Genomic DNA, 25,737 nt, shown 5'->3' on the forward strand with positions numbered 1-25,737 from the left:
CAAAGACCTTGAACTCAAAGCAGACACTCTGAAAACATTACAGGATGGAATAGGAGAAACCCTGGGTCTCCTTGGCTCAGGCCGAAATTTTCTGAATAGAGACCCAGAAACACAACAAATCAAAGAAAGGTTGGACAAATGGGATTGTATAAGGTTGTAGAGCTTCTGCAGGGCAAATGACATAGCTAGCAAGATCAATAGAAAGGCCACGGACTGGGAGAAGATCTTTACTAGCCATACAACGGACAAGGGTCTCATATCTAAAATATACTTGGAACTCAAAAAATTAAACCACCCAACAAAAAATCCTCAAAGAAACAACTGCCCAATAAGTAAGTGGGCGAAAGACTTAAGGAGAAGCTTCTCTGAAGAAGAAAGAAGGATGGCCAATAGACACATGAAGAAATGTTCAACATCCCTAGCCATAAAAGAAATGCAAATCAAAACAACATTGAGATATCACCTCACTCCAGTTAGAACAGCAAAAATCAAGAACTCTAACAACAACAGATGCTGGAGGGGATGTGGACAGAAAGGAACCTTACTTCATTGTTGGTGGGAATGTAAACTTGTTCAACCACTTTGGAAAGCAGTATGGAGGTTCCTCAAAAGACTCCACATAGAGCTCCCCTATGACCCAGCAATTCCACTTTTGGGCTTTTACCCTAATGTTTACAAAAAAGACCACACTAAAGCTACCAGCACAACTATGTTTATTGCAGCATTATTTACCATAGCTAAGATATGGAACCAACCCAGATGCCCCTCAGTAGATGAATGGATCAAGAAAATGTTGTATATATACACAATGGAATTCTATGCCTCCATCAGAAAGAATGACATTGCCCCATTTGTTAGGAAATGGAAAGTCTTGGAAAAAATTATATTAAGTGAAGTAAGCCAGGCCCAAAGAAACATAGGTCCCATGGTTTCCCTTATTTGCAATATCTAGTATAGGTATGAGTCAAGCGGAAAAAGTCAGAGAATGTGATGTTAGGAAAACGAACCCTCAAATATGTATTTTAATGTTTTTGTTTCTTTCATGCATGTGTTTCTAACGCATTTATAAGATTATTTCTTGGTTGCTTTGTATGTCCCTCCCCCACAGTGTAACCCCTGCTTTCACTATATTTGATGTCAGTATAACATGGGAGGAGATGGGGACAAACAAGTCGTTTAAGGATTCAGGTGGACCTGTTGCAACAAAGAGAAGTACAAAATGTCATGTCAAAACCAGCTTTACAATGTCGGGGGGGGGAGGGGGGGTATGATTGGGTGGGGGGGAGGGGGGAGGCTGGGAAGGGAGGTGAAGGGTAAACAAAGGAGGAGGCTGCAATGCTTGGTAAGAAATGTATGCATTATCCTGACCATGTAATTGTAACCCCTCTGTACAGTATGTTCTCAAATAAAATAAAATTAAATTAAAAAAAAAAAAAAGAAGAAAGGGAAAGGGAAATGAAAAGAGACCAGAAAAAAAATAGAAAAGTAAAAATTAGTACTATTATGGAGATTAAAAGACCATCTATTTAGAGAGGAATGTGAATATATTGGTAGAAGGGGAGGGACATAGAGGAGATGTGAAAAACTTAAAAAAATGCTTCAAATATTATATAGGTATAAAGAGGTAGTACTGCTATTAAGGAATTTAAGTCTCAGAGGTTTTGAATTGAGTAATAAATTTGTGGATTAAGTGTGTACACAATGGGGGATAGGGTCTACTAGTTAACTAAGGGTTTATCTGAGGAGGTGCAGGACAAGAGTTAAGTCACATAAAGAAGAACAAAAGAGAGGAAAACGTGAAAAGGATAAGAAAGGGAGAAAAAAAGATCAGAAGTTCCATAGAGCTAGACAAAAAACCAAAAGATAAATAAGAAAGGAAGAAAAAGAGAAAGAAGACAAGAAAAGAAAGGAAAACTCATATTCACGTATTCCTAAAATAAAAATTATAAGAGGAAAAAAAAGTTACTGGAAAACAATTATTTTTTCAAAAAAGGCAAAAATTAAAGATTAATAAAAGTTTTAGAAAAGGAAAAAAAAATTTTTTATATGTATAAGGTACCAAAAAAAAAAAAAAAAAGAAAGAAAAGAAGAAGAAGAATAAAAAAAGTTCTTTGATTTTTTGGGGGGAGGGGTGGGAAGAATCCTGTATCTCCCCCTTTTGTCTGTAACCAGCCTCTTGTTGGAGTCTCTGGTCAGCTTGAGGTTCTGTGGCTTGATTGGTTTCTTAAGTCAGTTTGTTCGAACAGGCAGAAAAATGCTCTGCTTTACCCAAGATTTTGAGATCCCCCTCCCAGATTAGTTTTGAAAGATTAAAAATTGACCATTACCATTACTAACTTGCTAACTGCTGATTCTGCTTCTGTAAACTTGCTTACCCTAGCATTGACCCTTCCCTTCCCAGAAATGAGTTAAGAAGTTTCAGGGACCAGATGCCGGCCCCAGGACAAGGTCCGTGGTCGTAGATAAAAAACAGACAGTACGTGTTCCTCAGTTCCCATTTAGAAATTCCCCAGACAGGACCTTGAGATAACGACCACCTGGCAAGACCACAAGCTAAGCCAAATGTCAACCAATCATAGGCCTGTAACCATGTAAACAACCCCCCCCCCTTAAACCAACCATGGGCCAGTCATTTTACAAAGAGTGTTACAAAATTTCCCGCGTGGCAAAGTGATTGTTGGCGTATATGATGACCTTTAAATGGACCAATCATGAAATGCTTTGTATTATGCGTTAATTTTGTGGTTTTTGCCTTTTAAAAAGGGCTTGTAACTGCTGCTCAGGGCTCCCTGTCTGCTCGGGACAGGGAGTCCGTTTGTGCAAACGTCAAATAAACTCCTCTTGCTTATTGCATCTCCCGGCCGGGAGTCTGAGTTTTCTGGGGCACCCTCCCGTTGACAAAAGTATCCTAGGGGACTAGGGTCTTTCATTTGGTGCATTGGCCGGGAACCAGGCGCCCCCAAACCCCAGATTCCAGGACCGGCAGGAGGTAAGATAGAGCTCTTGTCTTGTGTGTTTGTCACTTTCGTTTTGCATTCTAGGATCCAAATCTGTATTTGGACTAGAGGGAAAAGCAGACGTGCCCAGTACCCTAGTCCCGCCTTGGAGCCCTACTCCATGGTCGTCTGTATTTGGGCCAGATGGAAAAGCAGACGTGCCCAGTACACTGGTCCCACCCTGGAGTCCTGCTCCAGGGTCGTCTGGAGGAAGGAGGAGAGACTGCATCTGTCAGAGATGGTTACAAGACTAAGATCCGAGTGTCTCTCTGTTCTGGGGAGTTAAGGCGAGGCCGGCCACTCCCATCTGTAATTCCTTCCTCATCTGTACTCGGTTGCCGCGCGACGTCTGGTTTTGTCTGTCTCTGTTCAGTGTTACTTGTTTTTAGTGTGTGTTTTCTCTATAGAGATGGGACAACAAGTGAGTCCACTCCTAGGACACCCGAGACCTTGTCCTAGTTCGTTTAGAAACGAAAACTGCTGGTTCTGCTTTTGTAACTTGCTTGTTTGTCAATTATGAAATTGCTACTGACCACCTGCGAGTGGCCCCAGTTAGATCTCAGCCTTGGGCCTTGGCTCAGGGGGTCTGAGCGTGGGGGAGAACCTGTCAGTCTGAGGGGACGGCCGCTAGGGATTTTTCTTTTCCCTTGCCCCAAGATGACTGGGAATTCTGCTCCGCCTTGGAAGGCCCCTGGGTCAACGTCTGCAGGAATCTAAGAGAAAAATCCTCCAGAGGTGAGTAGGGGGGTTGAGTCCCCTTTTAAGTAAATGGTGGTGAGATGTCGCCCCATTCACTGAGACCTGATTTTGTCTTTGTGGCCACTTATTTGTCTTGTTAACTTTAGTGTGTGTTTGTTTTATGTTTTCTGGGGTAGGGAAGTTCTGGGTGAGTGTGGCAGGCTCACTCAGCAGACTCTGGATTCAGCTTGCTGAGTGGGAGCAGCACAGAGTTCTGGTAGGGATAAACTGGGGCCCATCAGTCCCCAACTCAGCCTTCAGTTCTTGTCTAGTTCTGTTTTAGAATTGGTACCAGTTTTAAATGTGGATCCTTGATTTTTGTGTTTATCTGTGTTTTTGTTATTTATTTAAACATCTCTGGGGGAATAAAAGTTCCAGCTGGGCTCGGTCACAGACCTGCTATGCCCACCTTCCCTGTGAGGCATGGAAGGTTACTGGGCTAGTTTGGTTCCCTTCAAGCCTCAGGCTGCATTTCCTCCTTCTGGAGGCTGTCGGCAGGGAGGGTGTAGAAGGCTGTGTGCCTAGTTTGGACTTTTTCAGCTAGTCCTGACAATGTAACAATTTGTAAAGTTCTCTTGTCTAAAATTGGATTAAAAAAATCTGGCCAGTTTAGTTTTAGGTGACCCCCTCCCCCTGCCCTCCTCCAACAGAAGGGATTCAAAAGACTAATTAGTGAATGGCCTTGCTAGATAAGCAAGCTCTGGGAAAATAAAGCCCAACAAAGGTACCTAGTTTAAAAAAAATACTGTCTTCAATTTTTGTTTTAAAACTTTAAAAGGTGTACATATGACTGATTTTGATTGTTGCGCGCTTTAAGATCTGTGTGAGTGCTTTGTATGTCTGTGAACGTGTTCAAAGATAAGAATTGTCAGCATGCTGTAACAGTTGGGTGAGTTTAAATTTAAAATTCAAAAGGTTATGAGGTTTGGACATTACCAAAATTTAAAAAAAAATCTTCACATTGTTTTAAATGGCTTTTTAAAGATTCTTTAACTTGCAAATTAGAAAATCTGGTATTTTAAAAACTAATGTTTTAAAATACATAGGACTGTTTATACTGTAATCAAGTTATCTGGCTTAACAAAAATGCATTGGCTGTTTGGAATCTAGTTCCCTTGGCTAAAATTTGGGATAAATATTAAAAATTTAAATGTAAAGGTTAGTTTAACACCGTCAAAGATGTTACTTGTTCTGTCTGTCTAAAAACTGTGTATTTCATTCGAGAACCAAGAGATAAGAAAAAAAAAAAAAACTAAAAGCCAACAGAAGACCTATCTTTAGTGGTAAGGGGTGAACAGGCAGAAGTGCACTTCAGCTGGTGTACAGGGAGAAGTGCACTTCAGCTGGTCATGCATGGTGGGACAAGCCCTGGGAGGAGCCCACACATGGTGAAAGAGGGCAAGCTGGCACAAATGCAGTTCATCTAACCCTAAAGAGTCGGATTGGGTGTGTGCCCATTCCATAGAAGGGGCTGAGTGGCCCATCTTTGTTCTCTCTTTTCCCTGCAGATAGACACTGAAAACATGATGGTTAAAATGAGTGATGTGATGATCTGATTAGTATTGCTAAAACTTCCCCTTGGATGTGTTAACATTAAAATTAAGAAGGCCTTAAAAAGAGGGCTAAAAAGTTATTTGTATAATGTGACTTGCTTTTAATGTTTTACAATTAAGATGTTTTTAAAAGTTATAGAGGTGTTAAGTCTAGCTTCGTGGTATAATGATGGTGACTGTAATTCTTGCATTAAGGAAAATTGTCATTTGAGTTTAAAAATCTTAATGTGTGTCTGTTTTAAAACAAGCAACCAAGAGGCAATGAGTGACACTTGGCCTCAAGATTTCAAGGGATCTTTTCAAAATGCAAATGAAAACTAAAGTATAAAATATTAAAGGTGATTAATAAGAGGTTTTAAAAAAAATTAGGAATGGATTTTTGGATATAAAGTTTAAATGTAAAATTGTTCTTAACATTGGCCTCAATGTACACAAAAAAAAAATTAAAAAATTAGGATTATCAAAATGATTGCTATTCTAGTTTGCTCTTATAGGTTTTTTTTTAAGTTTCCAGCAGAGTCCAGAGCAAAGCACAGAGGATTCTTACAAGTTTGTCAGATGTAACTTTGACTCTTAATAAGTTTCAGGTAAGAGCATGCTTAAAAGCTACTTCTATGTTGACTGCCTTGTTGCTTTTAATTGGAGTAAAGTGGCCTTTTATAAGACTCATTGATCTGCAAACTGGTTCAAAGCCAGCCCGGCACAAAAAGGTCCCTGTGAGACTGTCACCTCTACTCAGCCAGCAGAGTGCTGAAAGAGCAAGCAGAGTTGCTTCGGGACTCAAAGTGGCAGAGTGCTAGCCTTGAGCTGTAGAGCTGAAGGACAGTGCTCAGGCCCCGAGTTCAAGTCCAGCGACCAGCTAAAGGGAAATGCCAATGGGGCGTTTATCCCAATGTGGAGAAGACAGTCCTGGGACAAGAGCGATGGAGAAGCATCCAGAGGCAGTAAGCCACTGCTTGGATGGCAGCAATGTCAGATCCTAGAGTCATTTTGTGGCCCTTCAAAAACTGGTCAGAGCTGGGAGGTCATGGGAAGAGTTTGTAAGCATGCCTAATGTCCATGACTATCTACCTTGTAAGGGACAGGAACTTGCCAGTCCTCTGTGATAGTAATAAAAAGCCAATGCTATAAAATGTGGGGGATAGTTTAAATCTCAACCCCTTTATGTGCCAAAAGCTCAAATTGGCAGCTCTAATTGAGCTGACACTAGTTACATAAAGTTCATCTGCTCAGGAAAAGGTTTGTAAACCTGAGAGTGTGTTTCTATTGATATCTGTCTAAAGGCCTGCAAAGGTAACTTAGGCATTGTTTGGGATCATTAGAGATCACATTCCTAAGCCATCTAGAAAGATGCTTTTACAAACCAGAGTGCTAAACAAGCTACACTGCTGTAGCCAGAAAAAAGGTCTGTGCAGTTGTCAAAAGTTAAAATAGGCTAAGGCTATAGGTTCCTGGGTAGGTAAGATCAACGCCCCTGAAGTCAGCTTGAAGAAGTTACAGAAGATGGACCTTCGCCCTTCTACCCCCATTTTAAGATCAAGGGTCCAGAGTCAGTTTTGGAAAAATGAGGCAAAATAGATAAAATAATTTTTTAAAAAAGGCATAAAAAAATAGTGTTAACTGTTGTAGGTGTTCAAGGTGTGGAGACTGCATCTGTCAGAGATGGTTACAAGACTAAGCCTTCTGTGTCTATTTACAAAAATATCTGGTTAGTAAAAAAGTTGTGATTTTGGTAAATTGTCCTGAGCTATTGTTTAAAGATCTTAAAAACCAGCAGGATCAAAACCTGCCAAGCCTATGCAATGTATCCTTAACCAGTCTGTGTAGAAATTTACAGCCCAGCATGAGGTGTGACAGTCCCTTGGAGCCACTGAGAGACCCTGCTGCTACTGCTGCTGCTGCTGCTGCTGCTGCTGCTGCTGCATACCCTAATGGGTATAGTTCAACGACGGCCTGACAGCCACCTGGAGGAACTCCTGCCTGATTCCATCACCTGAGTCTGCTTCCTGGTTGACTGCTGCTAAATCTAAGATCTTGTGGGACATTCTTTTGGGTGATATCCAAAAACCCTCTCTTCCCACAGTGGATATTGGGGACAAGGATATCACTGGCTTGCTTGCCTTAGGCACTTCAGTGCATAGTGACTGGAAATCTACTCTATGGTCACAGCCTAGTTTGGCTCTGGTATGGTAATAACCTGAGTGTGTTATCAATGAAAGTAATACTCTTAGCCTTAAAATCTAGCAAGCTTCTACATCACAGTGGTGCCTTAAGGCTGTTCTAAGATAAAGGTTCCGAAAGCCAAAGGAAAATTGGGCAGTTTTAAACTCCAGCCACAAAGATGCTCAAGGAATTGTACAGAAAAAAAGGTAGTAAAGAAAGCCTTGGAAAAGGAATTATAAAGGAGAGGGGGATAGTAAAGAAAGCCTTGGGAAGGGAATTGGGGAAAAATTGGTATCCCCTTTGGATAAGAAAGAAAATTTGAAAAGTAAGGATTGTCTTTAATTGTTTAAATGTTTAAAAAAAAAGAAGACAAACCTCAGAAAGTTTAAGTATGTTGCAAATGGTATGAGTATGTCGCAAATGGTATGAGTATGTTGCAAATGGTATGAGTATGTCTTAAAATTGGAGCTTACAAGTACAGCTGGTATAAAATTAAGTTAACTGTGATACACGGAGTCAAGACAGGTGAAAAAAAAATGTAAGGGCCTTTGGTACTGTTAATTTTGTTGCAATTGGACCTTGTATACTCAACAGACTGGTGTCTTTTGTAAAAGAAAAAAAAAATCAGCGCAGTCCATCTATTAGTTCTGAGATCTCAATACCAAGCACTGAGAACAACTGACACCCCACAAGATAATATAGACACACCCTAAATTTTAAGATTAAAATTAGTCCAGAGAAGAAGTGGGGAAAATGAAAGATTAAAAATTGACCATTACCATTACTAACTTGCTAACTGCTGATTCTGCTTCTGTAAACTTGCTTACCCTAGCATTGACCCTTCCCTTCCCAGAAATGAGTTAAGAAGTTTCAGGGACCAGATGCCGGCCCCAGGACAAGGTCAGTGGTCATAGATAAAAAACAGACAGTACGTGTTCCTCAGTTCCCATTTAGAAATTCCCCAGACCAGGACCTTGAGATAACGACCACCTGGCAAGACCACAAGCTAAGCCAAATGTCAACCAATCATAGGCCTGTAACCATGTAAACCAACCCCCGCTTAAACCAACCATGGGCCAGTAAAATTTCCCACGTGGCAAAGTGATTGTTGGTGTATATGATGACCTTTAAATGGACCAATCATGAAGTGCTTTGTATTATGCGTTAATTTTGTGGTTTTTGCCTTTTAAAAAGGGCTTGTAACCGCTGCTCAGGGCTCCCTGTCTGCTCAGGACAGGGAGTCCGTTTGTGCAAACGTCAAATAAACTCCTCTTGCTTATTGCATCTCCCGGCCTGGAGTCTGAGTTTTCTGGGGTGCCCTCCTGTTGACAAAAGTATCCTAGGGGACTAGGGTCTTTCAGTTTAATGGGAGGGTGATCTGCTTTGAGAATCACAAAAGAGGGGGATGCAGTGGTGAGGCTAGGTTCTGGGTAGAGTTGAGCCCTTTCAACAATCAGTAGCTTTTCCCTGGGGCTATTTTGTGAAAAAACTCACAGAGCCCAGCCTGAAGCCATTCTCAGGGTTTCTGTTTTTCAATTGATTGTGGAGGCTGCTAGAGGGAGGGGCAGCCTCTGGCTCTGGTTACCCAGTGAGGAGAGCCACTCCAATGGCTGGCGCCTGAGCTCGGTGACTTTTCCCTGGATGGAACTGAGTCTGTGAGGTCACATCGCCGTTAAGTTCTTGTGACCTGCTAAATGACTTGTTTTATAACAAGGCCTGAGTTGGAGCTGGCAGCTCCTCCGAGCTTTGTCGGTATCCAAGATGGAGATCACTGGTGCTGGGGGGGGGGGTGGCCTTCCCTCCTCTGCTCCCTGAGAAGGAGTGAGGACATCGGGCTTCTACTCACGCCGAGTCTTGGATCCTGGGTCGTCTCTGGTCTGCAAACTGCAGGATGAAGATGTCCGCTCTTTGTCGGTTCTTGCTGGTGTTGAGTAGAATCCGCCCGCCCGCTGCGTCTGGCTCCTTCGTCCCGGACTCTCTGTGGCTCAGGTATGGCCGCTGCCGCGACTCTGCCCCCGCTGCTGCGGCTGCTGGCAAGAGCTCAGATGTGTCTCCTTGCCTTGGCTTCCCCTCTCTTGCCTAACTCTCTGTCCTGTGATGCACACTTGGTGTGATTCTCTGGCTTAGGACTGTTCACTGGAACTCTAAAACTGCTTTCTATGAGAGAGCTTGTTCAGATTCCAGCTTCTCCTCCGCCATCTTCCCAGAACCCCCCTCAATATACTCTTATAGTGAGACAATTTTATGGAAAACTATATATAATGTATGCTTTTGTCCTGTATAAATACATCTTGTATATATAAACAGGAATAACGAATCACTGATACATGTACAGATTGTGTATGCATCTAGGCCCAAATATATGAGATTAAAAATTGCTATGTACATATGACCATATGAGATGATGCTAAGCAAAATGAACCCCAAGATATGGGCACAAGATATTTTTCTTTGTTGTTGTTTTTAATGTACTATGTGATATTTTTGTTTGTTTCTTTGGTATGTTCTTCCCCCTATGATATATCCCCTGTTGTCAGTGTATTTGATTTTGGTACCCTGCATCTTGCATATACTTTTACATAATTTGGGGATGAGGAATGGCAAAATGCTGAAACGAGGACACAGGGTACCCCTGTCACTAGACACTGTTGGAAAAGAACTTTACAACTTCTGTGGAAGGGAGGATTGGGGGAGGTGGGAGAGAAAAGGGATAGTAGGATTAAATCAAAGAATGGGGTAACAATGTTCGACATGAAATATACTCATTACCTTACCCATGAAGCAGTAACCCCTCTGTACAGCATCTTTACAAAAATAAATAAATCCTGGGCTTCCTCTTGTGAATGAGTCCAGCATTGGTGAAGAATGACAGTAGTTCTCATGTGATGCATAGCAAGGTAGAAGGAAGGGAAAATTGTGTGTAAAATGCATAATTGTGAAGGTTTGAAAAATGAAATGGGAGGAGTGATTTCAGTGCCCTTATTATAATTGTCATCACATTTATGTCGAGTGTAAAACAATGTGTACAAAGTAGAAAGACAGATGCAGGATATAGTCCAATCAATAGAGTTCTTGTCTAGGAAGAACAAAGCCCCGAATTTAAAACTTAGTACTTCCAAAAGTGAAGGAAAAACTGGTATGGTTAAAGTAAATTGTATGCAGGTATGAAACATCTCAAAATGTACAATTGATATGCATAAATAAAAATAATGGAGCATATGATTTTCAATATGAAAACATAAACTCATATCTGGCTTTCAGTTGCAAAGATCAATTGACAAGAAAATTTCACTTTTAATTTATTTATTTTTTTGGTTGGTTGTGGGGCTTGAACTCTGGGCTTAGGTGCTGTCCCTGCACTCTATAGTTCAAGGCGAGTGCTCTACCGCTTGAGCCACAGAGGCAGTTCCAGTTTTCTAGTGCTTTATTGGAGATAAGAGTCTCACGGACTTTCCCGCCCGGGCTGGCTTTGAACCTTGATCCTCAGATCTAAGCCTCCTGAGTAGCTAGGATTACAGGTGTGAGCCACCGGCCCCCAGCTTTCCCTCTTTTTTTTTTTTTTTACACTAACACCAAAGTAAAGACGTGAACATTAGCCTTTAACGTTATTCTCTGTATGTCTGTGTCTTACAATATTTTCCTCCAGGAAGAGACACTTGTGGACATTGCTTTTGCTCATTAAATCTGCATCCCTAGATATGACAGGTGACATCATCAAAGAGTTTTCCTACAATCTCCCCCTTCCCAATCCCAGTGCTTGTCGTAATGGGGTCAACATGGGACTCTAGTTTGTTTCAATGCTTCACTGAATTTTAAACAAAGTAAGACAGTCCAAGAATGACAAAAGGCATGATGTTTATTATGGATTATATAAAGAGAAAGCAGTCTGACCTATCACATGGTAATCATTTTTTATTTTTGTCATACTAGCATATTAGTAAGTCAGCATTAGAGAAATATTAGACGATGGAGTGGTGAACAAAACTATTATAAAGCATAAGAGACTATAGATGTAATAGTGCAGTGACACAGGAATCCCTCCAAAATGGAGAATGGATCTTCCTGGATCTGGGAGGGAGAGAGGAAATATGAGAAGGGAGGACAGGAAAGCATTCCTGGCAGGGGAAAGAGGTGAGTGATGGCTCAGAGGAGGGAACTGCAGATTGCTGCACAGCTGGAGCCATACAGCAGAGCTCTTCTTTACACTGGAATGAAGCTCAGCTGGTATGATGGTGGCACAGAGATAAACCCATTCAGAACTGGAGTGGTATCGAGGTTCTGTGGATCCATGAGAGGTTTCAGGTTGAAGTTCTGTAAAATGGTGGTTAGGAATAAAAACAGCTCCATGCGGGCCAGGCCTTCTCCAGCACAAATCCGTTTGCCTGAAATTTTTGTAAAAAAAAAAAAAAAAAAACAAATCAAAACAGGAAATGACTCCAGGTACGTAAGTGTGAGAGTGTGAAGCATTGCATTTGTAACTGGTAAAAGAAAGTGTCAATGTGCCTTCAGTGAATTACCTGCACAGACAGCAGGAAAGCTGTACAGATACCCGGGAATATGTAATCTTCACTAATACAGTATCTGAGAATGGCAGCACAGATACCAGGAATATGTAATCTTCACTAATACAGTATCTGAGAATGGCAGCGCAGGCACACACAAACTTGTAAGTCTAGCACAGGAGACTAATAGAGAGAATCCTGAGTTGGTAACTACTTTGGGCTACATTTTTAAGATCCTCTCTAAAACAAATCCAAAGAAAATCACACCAAACTAAATTATATTTTAAGAAAACAGATTACCATCTTCATGTAAGCATTTTATTAAGTATTTTTACATGATAAATGCTCTTCAAAAAAAATTCTCCTCCTCTCCTCCCTCTTTACTCTTTCTCTATACTTGATTGGGGATTGCCAAATTATTATATCAGTTATTCTAATATGTTCCCTGCTAAAGGAAAAGATCATAATTCTGGAAGATCTTTTAGCTCCCAATCTTACTTTTTTCCTGTTTTCAACCTGGATGCTTACTCCCATTCCTTCTCTCTTAGTATTATCCCAACTAATCAAGAAGGCCTATGATCATATTTTGGGATTTCCTCTAAACCTTCGTACCTATAGAATAATAAATATGTAAGAGGGGAGGACATAGACCTACCCATGACTGCAAGTGGAATTCATTACATGTAAAATTAGTGGTAGGAAATACTGCTTTCCAAGTCAACTCAGAAGTCAAATCTTGACACCGTCATTAACAACCCATGTGGGGTAAGTCAGTAAAATATCTGAGCCTTATTTTCTTCAAATATTAAATGGGGATTCTAATAATTCCTTTATAAAATGTTGGTGAGAAATTAAAATAATAATTGATTTTGATTTATTACAATTTTAATCAGGGATTCATTATTGATATATAAAAATTTTGAGTCTCAGGTTTCAATGATACACTTTGTATGTTCTAGAGACATCTGTGTTTTTCTAAGAAAACCTATTCATATTGCTCATGTGAACTGTCCCCAGAAAAATAGCGAACACATTTTGCATTTTAATATTGCCAGCCCAACTATCCATTTTATCAGCCTACATTAAATTACAAAGTTTAAGTATTATATCATGAAATTCCTTTTGTCTATGATACATTTCCCTACAGACATCAAGACACAGACCACATTTCATGTCCTTTCTTGTGCTCTTTGTGTCCATCAAGCCATAAAATCTTGCCTTCATTCAGCTTCCCAAATATCATATTCAGATTGTCACTGACACTCAAATCATTTGAAGCCATAATTTTCTCATTACTTAAAATGTTTCCCTTTGTGTAAAAAAAAGTGAATTTTTGAAGAGAGATCACTGCCTTTCCCATGGTATCTATTGATAGATGTAAAGCAGATATCAAAGGTCAGGTCATTAGTTGGGTGCCAGTGACTCATGCCTACAATCCAACTACTCAGGAGGCTCATATCAAAGGATCATGATTAGAAGTGAGCCTAGGGTAAGAAAGTCCCTGAGACTCTTACCTGCAATTATCCACCAAAAAAGCAGAAGTACAGCTGTGGCTCAAATTGGTAGAATGCTAGATTTGAGCAACAAAGGTCAGGAACAGGACCGAAACCCTGACTTCAAGCCCTACAACTGACACTTAAAAAAAAAACCAAAATCCAAATAAATAAAGGAACAAACAAAAAAGATAAAAAGTCACAGTGTCAGTGAAGGAAGGCTGCTCCCTGGTCAGACACACAGCACACATACTGCAGGTGTGGGGATACAATATCCAGACACATGTCTTAGACTGAAAGAAGAGCAGAGTGCTCTGTGATCATTGTGGGATATCTATCATACATTACTGATATGTCCATAGGATTATTTCACAGTTTCTGACACTGTTAAGAGTAAATGTTCTGTTCCTGTGGTTCATGACTTTCTTAAAAATGTTTTACTCCATTTTCCATCTACTATCTGTCCCTGTTGAAGTAACTTAAGAGTCTTAAAATGTTGCTTATGCCATTTTCTGTTAATGGGTTAATACTCCACCCACAAATCCTCATGTATTGTCATCTGTGATGATCTTCCCTCACTGCCCTTTGGTGTTTTCTATGTCTATTGGGAGAGATTCATTCTATAGAGAAGCCTGGGGGTGACAAATGCCACAAAAAGATGTGGGAGGGACCTCTGATGAGACCATCTGTCTCACTGTGAGTAAGGGCAGTCTAAATGAGTTTCACTATTTAGGAAGAGATCATTATGATATATGTAAAGAAAGAATGCCAGAATTGCTTGCTTTACCCTGTTGAACTTGGAAGAAATGCACAGAGAAAAAGAAGCCTCACTAATCTGATCAAACAGTGGAGATGCATCATGAACAGGAAAGTGCATTGGCATTGAGAGTGCTACTTCTAATATGGAGCTTATGGGAAATACGCCAGCCCCAAGGAGGCTTTATGTAAGTTCCCACTGACATCCCCCCCCCCCCCCGCAAGTTATCCTGAGGTATGGAAATGAAATTTTGTTACCTGCTGAGAAAGGCATAAAGTAGTTACTTTTCTTAAAGTTACCACTTTCATCCAGAAAGTGGCCAGGTTCAAACTTGTCTGGATTGGGGAATTCCTTGGGGTCATGCAGCACAGATGTCAGTGATGTTAATATGGTTGTGCCCTGGCAACAATACACAGATAAGCAAGTTAATTTTATAGATATAGATGCAGATATATGTATAGAGACGCCTATATCTATATCTATATATACATAGATCTATACATATATATACCAAGATCTGTATGAATTTATATGTATATAGATCTATATAAATCTATACACACATATGTAGATATATAGATATATGTATGTATGTATGTATATAAAGCCAGGTGCCAGAGGCTCACACCTGTAATCCTAGATGCTCAGGAGGCTGATATCTGAGGACTACAGTTCACAGACAGTTCAGGCAGGAAAGCCCATGGTGTTGTTTTCTCCAATCAATTACCAAAAAATCAGAAGTGGCACTGTGGTTAAGTGATAAACCAGTAGCCTTGAGAAAAAGGTCAGAGACAGTGCTCAGGCTCTGAGTTCAAGCCCCATGAACAATAAAAAATAGTTAAAGCAGTGACAGATACAATGAAAATCACTTAGTTCAATCTTCTGGTCTATAGGTAATGAAGACTTCCATCCAGTGAACTGGCTTCAGAACCAATAAATATCAACACAGAATGTATTGAAAAAAGGCAAGTATCACCTAATTTTAACAATTCAATACCAATAGACATAAAGGATATTGAAGCAGATTAAAGCCCAAGGAACTCAAAAGTATGACTACAAGAAAAATTATTTCAACAAAATGATTTCAATACAATAAAAAGAACAAGTATAAAAAATGAGTGAATTTGAAGTGGATACAAATAAGCAGATGAATGAAGTAAGACAAACAATGAAATATATATAAATGAGAAGTTCAATAAAGATGCATAAATATTAAAAAATAGTTAAACTAAAATTTTGGAAATGAAAAACTATATGAATCATAAAAACAATACAAAAGAGTGTATCAAATTGAAACAGAATATCAGGGATCAAGGAAAATGTAGATATATTAGAATAGTCAGATGAAGAACTAGGTGAAAAGTAAAGTATGAAATGATTATACAAGCCCACCTGGGAAATTTGAAAAGTCAAACCTATGGAACATAGACATAGAGGTTGAAGAAGGCCAACGCTAAAACCATACAAAACATAGTCAATAAAATTATGAGAGACTATTTCCTAAATCTTTAAAAATCCAGGTACAAGAGTTTTTAGGACAGCAAACAGGTCATATCAGAAAAGAATCACTCCAAGACACATTATAGTTACATTAAATGTTCAGAAACAGTAAAGAGTACTGACAGCTGCCAAAGAAAAGCAATGAGTCATCTATGGTAGCAAGCCCATCAGCATAATACCAGGTTTCTCAACAGCAGAAACCTTAAAAGCAAGAAGGGCATAAAGCAATAGAAGGTCAACAACTACCTATCTAGAATACAATGACTGCATTTGCTTATCAGACCTTCCTCCATTCCTGTGCCCCTAATGTCCCTCCTCCAGTGTTTCCATTGCCTGGTATCCATTTTGATAAAAATATGGAATGATTCACAAATTTGAGAGTCACCCTTATGCAGGGGCCATGCTAATCTTCTCTGTATTGTTTCTTTTTACCATATGTGCTGCCTAAGACAGCACCACACTAAAATTTTAAACACATAAAAAGAAGAAACCTAGGCATTCACACTGTGAGACCACAGGAGGATACTTTGGGGAGAGGAACACAAAGGTTCAATGCCTATGTGCATCTGATCATACAAAGAAATATTTATTGGAATGAACTCCAGGAAATGAAAATGTGGGTTTTTTCCTTCTTTTGCTGTTTTTTGTTTTCTTCCTCTTTGTTCTGTTTGTTCATTTATCTTTCTTTGGGAGTATAAGGGGAGGCACAGAAATGGAGGGACAAAGGGTGAGCAAATGCAGCAGTGGCACTCACCAGAAGCTGTTCAAAATGAACTATACAACTTGTGGATGGGAATGGGAAGGAAAAACTGGGAGAGAGCCAAGGAAGGGGTGGCAGTGTCCAAGAAGAAACCTACTCTACCTGAATTATGTAACTGTAACCCCTCTGCACATCGCCTGTATAATTAAAACTTTTCAAAGAAGAAGAATCATTACAGAGAATAGGTCTGATTCAAAATATTATCATGTTTATGGTCAAAATTCATACATGAGTAAGAACATAGGGTGAATTTCCCTACTGTTATTTTTTTTTAAATCTACTTAAGATATCAAAATTGACTGTGAAATACCAAGCTTGAAATCTTTTCTGCCAGTCATAATGAAACAAAGATGACCACTAAAATCTATTTTGTTTATACCATCCTGGCTGCCAGTGCAAAAATTCAACAAAGCAAAATTATAGGCACAGGAATTGGAAAAGCAAGTATAAAATATTAAAGCAGATATTATGGTAACGGACCTTAAAGTTCCAAACAAATCTACAGAGAATTCATTAGCAATGACTAGTAAATTTCATGAGTTTACATTTCATGAGGTCATCAGAATGATTAAGACAATTATGTTTCTATATATCAGGTACAAATGATAGCAAAGGCACCATAAAAATAATAACAATCAAACCAGGCACTGGTGGTTCATGTCTGTAATCCTAGCTACTCAGGAGATCTAAGGATCATGGTTCAAAGCCAGCCCAGTCAACGAAGTCCATGAGTCTCTTATCTCCAGTTAACCACCAGAAAACTGGAAATGGAACTGTGGTGCAAACTGGTAGAGCGCTAGCTTTGAGCAAATGAGCTCACACACAGTGCACAAGCCAACAAGCACCAAGCCAATGAAAAAAATAAAACAGTAGTAGTGAAAATGCTATGCATATAGAAAAAGTCTATGAATATATTTGTAATCGACCTTGAAAACAAAATATTACTTGGAAACTAAAGTAAAGCATAGGTAAATTAGAAGCAGGACTCATTCGTGAATTGAAGAAATTAAGGTAACATTTTCCCCCAAATTTATCTATAGCAGAACATATTGGGAAATTGAAAAATAACAAGCTTTTGCATTCATTTGGAAATGCAAAAACTAAGCATAGCCAAAAGATCAAGAAGAAGGAGAAGGAAGAATAGTAGGTGGAGGAAGAGGAAAGACAACAAAGAGAAGAAGGAGAAGACCCCAAACAAGAAGAATTTAAGGGGCAGAACAAAATTGGGATTCACAGTGTGGGATACCAGGGATAATTCTGCATGGATATACAACCCCAATGTTGCTATACCACAACCTCTCCTGACCAGCCAACTGTGAGACTTTTGCAGCTCTCTCAGGTGGTATGGAGGAGAGGAATCCTGCAGTGACCTCAAGAACTCAAGCTCCCTATGGAGACTCAGCAGAAAAGAAGCTCACTTTGGGAATGATGTAGTCTCTGAACTTAATGTCACGGGTCACTACTGCATGGGGCAGATTCATGGGTACAAGATCAATGTATCTCTGGATCTCATGCAGAACAGCATCTGTGTAGGGCATTTGGCTCCTGTGTTGCATGCAGGGGCTGCGGTGCCTGCCAATCACACGGTCAATCTCTTCCTTCACTTTGGCTGGTGAGACATAATAAGAAATGGTGAAACAGGAAGAAAGAGACACATTGATCACAGTAAGTCAGTGCTACATAAATTGTGATAGTGAATCTTAACAAGATTTGAAGTAAGGGTGGGAATGTGGCTTAGTGGTAGAGTGCTTGCCTTGCATGCATGAGGCTCTGGTTTCGATTCCTCAGCACCACATAAGCAAAAAGAAAAATGCCGGAAGTGGCACTGTGGCTCAAGTTGTAGAGCGCTAGCCTTGAGCTGAAGAGCTGAGGACAGCACCCAGGCCCAGAGTTCAGGCCCCACAACTGGACCAAAAAAAAAAAAAAAGATTTGAAGTAAAAAAATACATGCCCCATGGAGTATTAATACATCAGCATGTACACACATCATCCTACTTAGTAGCCTTATAATAAGTTAATTTAGTTTCTTGTTAAGAAAAACACACAAACAAACAAAAAGACTATTAATGTACATGTAATATACTTTACATTGAAGTAAAATACCTTTATTTAATATGTAAAAAGTATATTATCATAGGAACTACATACTTATAAAACAGTAATAATAAAGCATTTTAAAATAAAGGGAATAAAATATTGACAATGAAAGTACATTTTTGTGGACACTATTATCTTTACTTGTATCTTAGGGGATTTCACAAATTTCCACAAATATGAATGCTAATTTATGGGCTAGCCAACATAAATCGTTCTAAGTATGACTTCGAAGATGTTCATAAAATATTCCCATTTTGTTTGAATTCAGAAATAATTTTTGCTGATAAAAGAGATAATTTTACAGTAAAAACTTTTAAATTCTATTAGTTTATAGATAAAAAGTAAATAATGTGTCTTTTTAAAAAAAGTTTACTTTTTCTGTAGTTGATATCAATAGAAGAATATATTTCAAAAACTAAACAGGACATAATTAAGTAAAACTATGAATGAATGTATGTTATAGGGACTGACTTTGGTCCAGACACATTGTAATGCATGAAAGACTATGCTGAATTGAAACCCTTTGTACATCTATTAAATAATAAAAATGAAAATATTTGTATGCATCTATGGAAGTATCAGCACTAAATACATTTGAACAGTAAATGTACCGTAATAAAAATGAAGAAGAAGAAATGGTGGTTCTCAAAGAAAAACAATAAACGTTATTTTTTATTTTTAAATGATTATTATTTAAGCATTATACAAATAGTGTATATCTTTGTGTATGCATGTGTACAGTGTACAGTACTACTCACATTATCAAACCACTTTCTGATGATATCCATATTGGGCATCCTAGAATCTGCTTTGGAAAATTATGCTCATTTTCTAAATAATGATGCTTTCTTTTTTTTTTTTTTACTGGACCTGGAGCTTGAATTCAGGGCCTGGGTGCTGTCCTTGAACTTCTTTGTGCTCAATAATATGTACTTTGTGCTCTATCACTTGAGCCACAACACTACTTCTGCGTTTTTTCTGAGTAGTTTATTGGAGATAAGAGTCTCATTGACTTTAATACCTGGCCTGGCTTCAAATTTCAATCCTCACATCTCAGCCTCCTGAGTACATAAGAATCCAGGCATGAGCCACTGGTTCCTGATACCCAGTTGATTTTTTAAATCACTGTTAGAGAATATTTATTGATATCCTAGTATGTGAGAGTGAAATGTTCATTCACACATCTGTCTTATATATTTAGCCACATCTACAAATAGGCGCTTAGAGATAAACATGTATGTTTCCCCTTACTTCATTCACAACAATATACTAGATATTACATATCAGTTTTTGAACCAATATTCACAGGGCCCAGGCCCTGAGTTCAAGCCCCAGGACTGGCAAAATTAAAGGGGGAAACTTTATGGAATTTTGGAGACATAGCTTGGTTTTCCTTCCCTCAGAACTTTTCCTGTTACCAAATTTAGGTGAAAGCAACATGTGTCTGGCTCAGTTAACTTTATCACAATTACATCTACTCTGAGTATCAGAATTTTGGTAGACATCTTATCTGGTTAGATAAGATGGTTAGAGAATAAAGTATTCTCTTCTCTTTTTTGTTGTGAGAGGACTAATTCTCATTGAAATTATTTTATACTTATGTCCTAAACCTTTACATACTGTTTCTACACCTAAAAGCAATAAGTATAAAACAACATTATAAAAGATAAAAATCACCAATGCCCTTGTAAAATTCTAACTTTACCAAATGTAAGTTTTATGGACTTAGATTTCTGAAATTTTAAAATTCCTTCAGGTATGGCATCTGTCTCAATAATACCTTTCTAATGAGTTTCTTTTTAGAAAATGTTCTGGAATGGAATTTAGTTCATATATCCTCATTAATTTCTAGGACTTGTACTTACGCATTGGTGACAAGACATCTCTTGGGCCTATGACAGCATTAGAATAGTCAGAATGAGGAAAAATATATAGAAGAACCCATTGTAAACGCTGGAGTTTTTGGTGTACAATCAATATGTTATTGTATGTCAATTTATTCTAGAGCAGTTTTCCAACGATTACCTGCCACAAAATCCAGACACAAGACAGAGTCTTGCTGCTTTTCCTACTGCTGTGTTCTCATCACTTGTCTCTGATTTCAGGTGGTGGCACAGGATGTTGAGCTGTGAGACGTATCTGATAAGGCAAATACTACCAGCATCTTTCCTATATTTTCCGAAGTTTCACCTAGGTCTCCCCCTGTGCTCCTACCTGTGACGTGAGGGTGCTTCATCAGGAGCAGCAGGGAGTATCTCAGTGTTGTGCTCGTCGTTTCTGTCCCAGCACCAAATAAATCAGATGCAAGTATTGTCAAACCTTCATTAGTAAATTCCGATGATTCCTTGTGATTTTCCTGCTCCTAAGATTTGATGCAATTATATTATTTACCAGCACATGTGATGACAGTGAATTCACAGTATCCCACAGTGGTATGAATTTGGAGAGTAAAAGAGTAAGAGGAATGTACAATTGACAGTGGGATGGTGACTAGTTTAGACTAAGTAAGGCTTCAGGCCTCCTGGGCTGTCCTTACTCTGATCTGGTGCTGTGACTGAATCTGAGGTGATGAAACTCATCATTCATTTAAGCTACTAATAACTGAATTTTCTCTAAATATTAAAAGATCTGAAAATTGAATACTGCAAGTAGGAAAGTTAGGGACACAGGTGTTGTAAGCCTGAAGCAAAAATCTGCAATTAAAATTTTTTTGCAGTTGATGCTATTGAACAGTGTGTGGGCATTGTCCTTGAGCTTCTTTTCCTCAAGGCTAGTGCTATACCACTTGAACCACAGCTCCACTTCCCACTATTTTCTGTTTAATTTGGAGATGAGTCTCAAAGACTTTTATGTCCAGGCTGCCTTCAAACTTTGATCCTTACATCTCAGCCCCTTGTTAGTAGTTTTACAGGCATGGCTCCTCATTGCAATTTAACTTCTTGTGTCACACATTTGCATATGCTAAATATTGCTTGTGAAAATGCTAAAAGGCAGCAAAACTTAGGAGTCAAAAGGAATGAGAATGGGTTCATCAAAACCCGATGAGTCAGCAGATGGGAAGCACCAAGGTGGTCTAGGGAACCAGAGTAGGAATGACTAGGAATGCATGGGCTGAAGAGACACTAATCATGAAGACAAAACGTGTTCACATTAACTTGTCATTGGAACAAAGGAGAGAGGATAGATGAAGCAGTGCCAAGGACTGAGAAGATGGTCCAAAACCAAGTTGTCAACAAGGTTGTAGTTTTAGATGTTGAACGAGGAAATCATTAAATGGTCAAAACACATCATTTTCTAACTGGTGTCTGGTCCAACATTAAATCCATCATGCTTTTGTAATCTCCAGATGACTTGCAGTATGGCTAATAATGTGTTATTAAAACAATTTAATTAAACGGATCCTCTCAATATTTGTACACTCTTGGAAAAGAGTCATCTCTTTGACTATATCAGCATCACATGCTTTGAAAGCTGGTCAAGTTAAACAATCTTTGGTAATATCTACTTTTCTATGATCATCAAACTATAGCTACTCTTAAAACTTGAGGTCAACTTACTCTAGAATAGTATGTTCAAACACCAATATTAAAGCTTCTATTTGTCATAATAAATTTGGAGAGTTAATAGTTGCATGTCACATAGATTATTATACTCTAGGCTGTATAAATGTTGAAAAATTAATGGAAATCTAAATGAACGAAAATCGCATGATTCCATGTCATGGACTAAAGCACTAATTTTATCTCATATGCTATCATCATGCAGGAGAAGTTAATACTACTAAGATAAACAAAAGAGAAGGGAGTCTGTCATGAATAAATCTGCCATACAAGAAGTGCTAAGGGGAATCCGCTTTCAAGTAGAAACTAAAGCATATTCAACAATAAATTCACACCAAGTCAAGAAATACATATCCTTGTTAAATATATCCATACAGAAAATATGAATGTTAATTATACTATATTTTTATTCAACCTCTTTTTATGTTTTATATATACATATATATACATATATATACATATATTTAAGGAAACTATAAGAGGCAATAATCATAGATGAATTCTATGGATATCCAATGTATTAAAGATGTAATGTGTGACAAAACAACCGAGGAAGGATGCAATTTGAGGGGGGAGGATTAAAAGTGTAGTCAGACACTAATTTGCTCTAATTTCACACTAGATTGTCATAAGTGTGTTATAGTAATCCCATGGTAAATTATAAGGATTCAATTCTACTTGCTTGCTTCCAGTATATTACATAGATATATAATACGTAATATCTATGAATTATCTATACGTATTTTACATATATGTTACCTATATAATATACTCATTATATGTTTATGTGAAAAAAACATAAGGGAAACCTCTAAAATCTATATAAAGAAGATGAATTAGTAAACCTAACAGAAGGGGTGAATTTGACTAAATTACATTATACACATCTATAACATATCACAATAGAAGCCTTTGCATAATAAATTTCTTAATAAAAATGTGAAAGGCATAATAAAATAATATTGTGTATATATTTTTAAATACCACAATTAACAATCCATTATAAGGAAGATTAACCAAGATCAATTAAGAATCATTCCAAAATTATTTCTTCAAAACCTATTCTGACTTAGAGAACATGCAGGAAGTCCACCATAATTACATAATCTATTCTATACAGTATATAATAATGACACTCATCTTTATATAATGACACATATTTTGCAGGAAAATTGTTTCTATTTACCTGCCATGTGCATTCTGCTTCTCCTTATTATATTATTTTATATAAAAAGAGTAAATGTATTCTAATTATTTGAGAAATTAATTTTAAGTTTCCCAGGAGGCTTAATGTAGATTCCTTTATATAACTGATAACTTGCTTTCTGAAGCACTGCTGGTCTAATGGCTTAAACATCTCTAGTAAAACAGACTAATTAGTATGTCACAGAATGCTCAAGGATTCAAATAAATGTGATTTTTGACATTTTACCTGTTTCTTTTTAATCAGGAAACAATCAATCAAGTCTCTTGGATTGTTAACATCCAGTGATTCTTCATGGTCATTTATTTTCTTCAAAATGTAACTATGTATATAATCAAAATTTTTTAGTAATATTTTATGTCTTCCTGGTAGATAACCAATGAGATCAGGGAAAAGGTTGTAGATCTAAAAGCAAAAATAATAACTTAATAAACATATGTGCATGTACATACCATATATATCATAGAAAATTTGGCTGTAAATAAAAATTACACATGGCTTCCATCTTGAAGGGAAATTTCAATGGAACATATAAAAAAAGAGGGGTTCAAGGATACACTAAAATACAGTCTCATGATAGAGTACCTAGCCTCTCTGTGATCACACATTTATTAACTTTTACGGAGTTTAAGCCATGCCAAACTCTGTAAAACATTGTGAAGATTTTTTTTTTGGGGGGTCCGGTCATGGGGCCTGAACTCTGGGCCTGGGCGCTGTCCCTCAGCTCTTCAGCTCAAGGCTAGCACTCTACCACTTGAGCCACAGTGCCACTTCCAGCTTTTTCTTTTTGCTTATGTGGTGCTGAGGAATTGAACCCAGGGCCTCATGCATGCAAGGCAAGCGCTCTACCACTGAGCCACCTTCCCAGTCCCAATTGTGAAGACTTTCATAGTTCAATTTTGTCATTTCTCCCCAGGCTAACTTATCATTTAGGATCACAGTGGAATCAGCAAACACTCTGACTCTACTCAGTGATTCCTAGTAGTTTCTATTGTTGCAAATATGCTTCCTCTCTGAGGAAAAATATTTCTGCTCAGTAATAGCATGAATATGAGATGTCTGATTGCAAAACAAACCTGTGGGAAATGTAAGCTTTCAGTAAGCACCTGGATATCCACTGATCCACTAGGCATCTATCACGACCTGAACAAAGCAATTTATAGGAAAATCCCTTTGGGATTTATTGGGAAATATCAAATTAATTGCTTAAGCGCATTAACTTGAGTCTATCCTCTAGGCTTAGACATCTTTCTCAGCTGATTACTTTATATTGTTTTTCTTCCATTTCAACATCAGTTAGCTGTCAAAGGTTCTCCTTTTGACATGTCCATATATAAATAAAATGCGTTTTTCCTTTTGGTGCGAGTACCAGGGTTTGAAATCAGAGCCCCAGACTCTTGCTTGGCTTTCTTGGTCATGGCTGGTTTTTGCTGACTATTTGGGAGATGGATTCTGTCACACTTCTCTGCCCTGGCTGGCTCAAATCCCTGATCTTCCAGGTCTCACTCTCCTGAGTAACTAATGTTTATCTATGAGCCAACAAGGCCCAGCTACACAATACATCTAGATGAGACAATATATCTAGACTCATCCATTACTCTCCCTCATCATTTCCTTCCCAGTTTCCTAAACGAGTTTCAACATGCTTCATTTTGGAACTGCAGAAAATGACCCAGACTCTTATCTATTTCCCTGAAGTTGTATCAATTGAAAGTTGATCAAGGATTTTAATATAAAACTGGAAACTAATAGGGAAAATGCTAGAATGTGTGGTCATAGGCAGTAACTTCCTGAATGGCACTCTACCATTCTTTCGGTAGCATTGTTGGGTCCAAGTATTCACCTTACTATTTATTTAATTTGGGTCTGTTGAACAACAACAAAAAAAGACAAGTGTTTTCTTAGGAAGAAAAGATCTTGGCTTCACCTGTATCCATGGTGAGCTCAGTATCTCAACATTCTTATTCAATTTCTTCATCAAGTTCAGGAAGTTCTGGTCTTTATAATCAAACCGATTTTGGAAAACAATGGAGCAGATGACATTGCAGGGAGCACAGGCCAGGATGAAGGTGGGGTCACAGGGTGAGCCTGAAGAGTCAGAAACAAATGAAATATACATATGAAATACTGTACTCAGCCTTTGTCATCTTTACCAATTTTTATTACTGTTTTACTTGTAAATTCCTGTAACAGCCAAATATCCCATTTTAATTAAACCTGCATATCTTTAACCTGGAACCTGAGTTGGCCAGTACAAACCAACTAGCAAAATAATGTCAGTTCATACTAATTGCCTTTACCTATAGTCTTTCAATCAGATATATGCTATTTTGGATAAAGAAGACTTTTACATACCTAATAGTCAACCATTCAGAGTAACAATATATCTGTTTCCAAAACCTATAGACTACACA

At 38.3% G+C, this 25,737-nt stretch overlaps 1 protein-coding gene and 1 non-coding gene across 4 annotated transcripts in view; both read right to left on the reverse strand.

The window, feature by feature from the left end:
* Nucleotides 1-11,635: 11,635 nt before the first annotated feature.
* LOC122115690 (cytochrome P450 2C25-like) overlaps nucleotides 11,636-25,737 on the reverse strand; it is a 451,891-nt gene continuing 437,789 nt past the window's right edge. Inside the window, exons 4-9 of one of the 3 annotated variants that reach the window (XM_042689107.1) lie at nucleotides 25,251-25,411; nucleotides 23,552-23,728; nucleotides 20,774-20,915; nucleotides 17,881-18,071; nucleotides 14,460-14,601; nucleotides 11,636-11,832 (exon numbers count right to left, since the gene is read on the reverse strand). In XM_042689107.1, coding sequence (XP_042545041.1) covers nucleotides 11,651-11,832; nucleotides 14,460-14,601; nucleotides 17,881-18,071; nucleotides 20,774-20,915; nucleotides 23,552-23,728; nucleotides 25,251-25,411 — 995 coding nt within the window. In that variant the 3' untranslated portion in view covers nucleotides 11,636-11,650. Of the gene's footprint in view, nucleotides 11,833-14,459; nucleotides 14,602-17,880; nucleotides 18,072-20,773; nucleotides 20,922-23,551; nucleotides 23,729-25,250; nucleotides 25,412-25,737 lie in introns of all 3 variants that reach the window. The other 2 variants (XM_042689106.1, XM_042689108.1) reach the window with 2 other exon arrangements.
* LOC122116045 lies at nucleotides 16,053-16,158 on the reverse strand. Its single transcript, XR_006148863.1, has one exon. It is a non-coding gene; the product is annotated as a U6 spliceosomal RNA (small nuclear RNA).

This window comes from Dipodomys spectabilis, unplaced genomic scaffold (genome assembly GCF_019054845.1).
Source record: "Dipodomys spectabilis isolate Male_0828 unplaced genomic scaffold, ASM1905484v1 ptg000125l, whole genome shotgun sequence".
NCBI lineage: Eukaryota > Metazoa > Chordata > Mammalia > Rodentia > Heteromyidae > Dipodomys > Dipodomys spectabilis.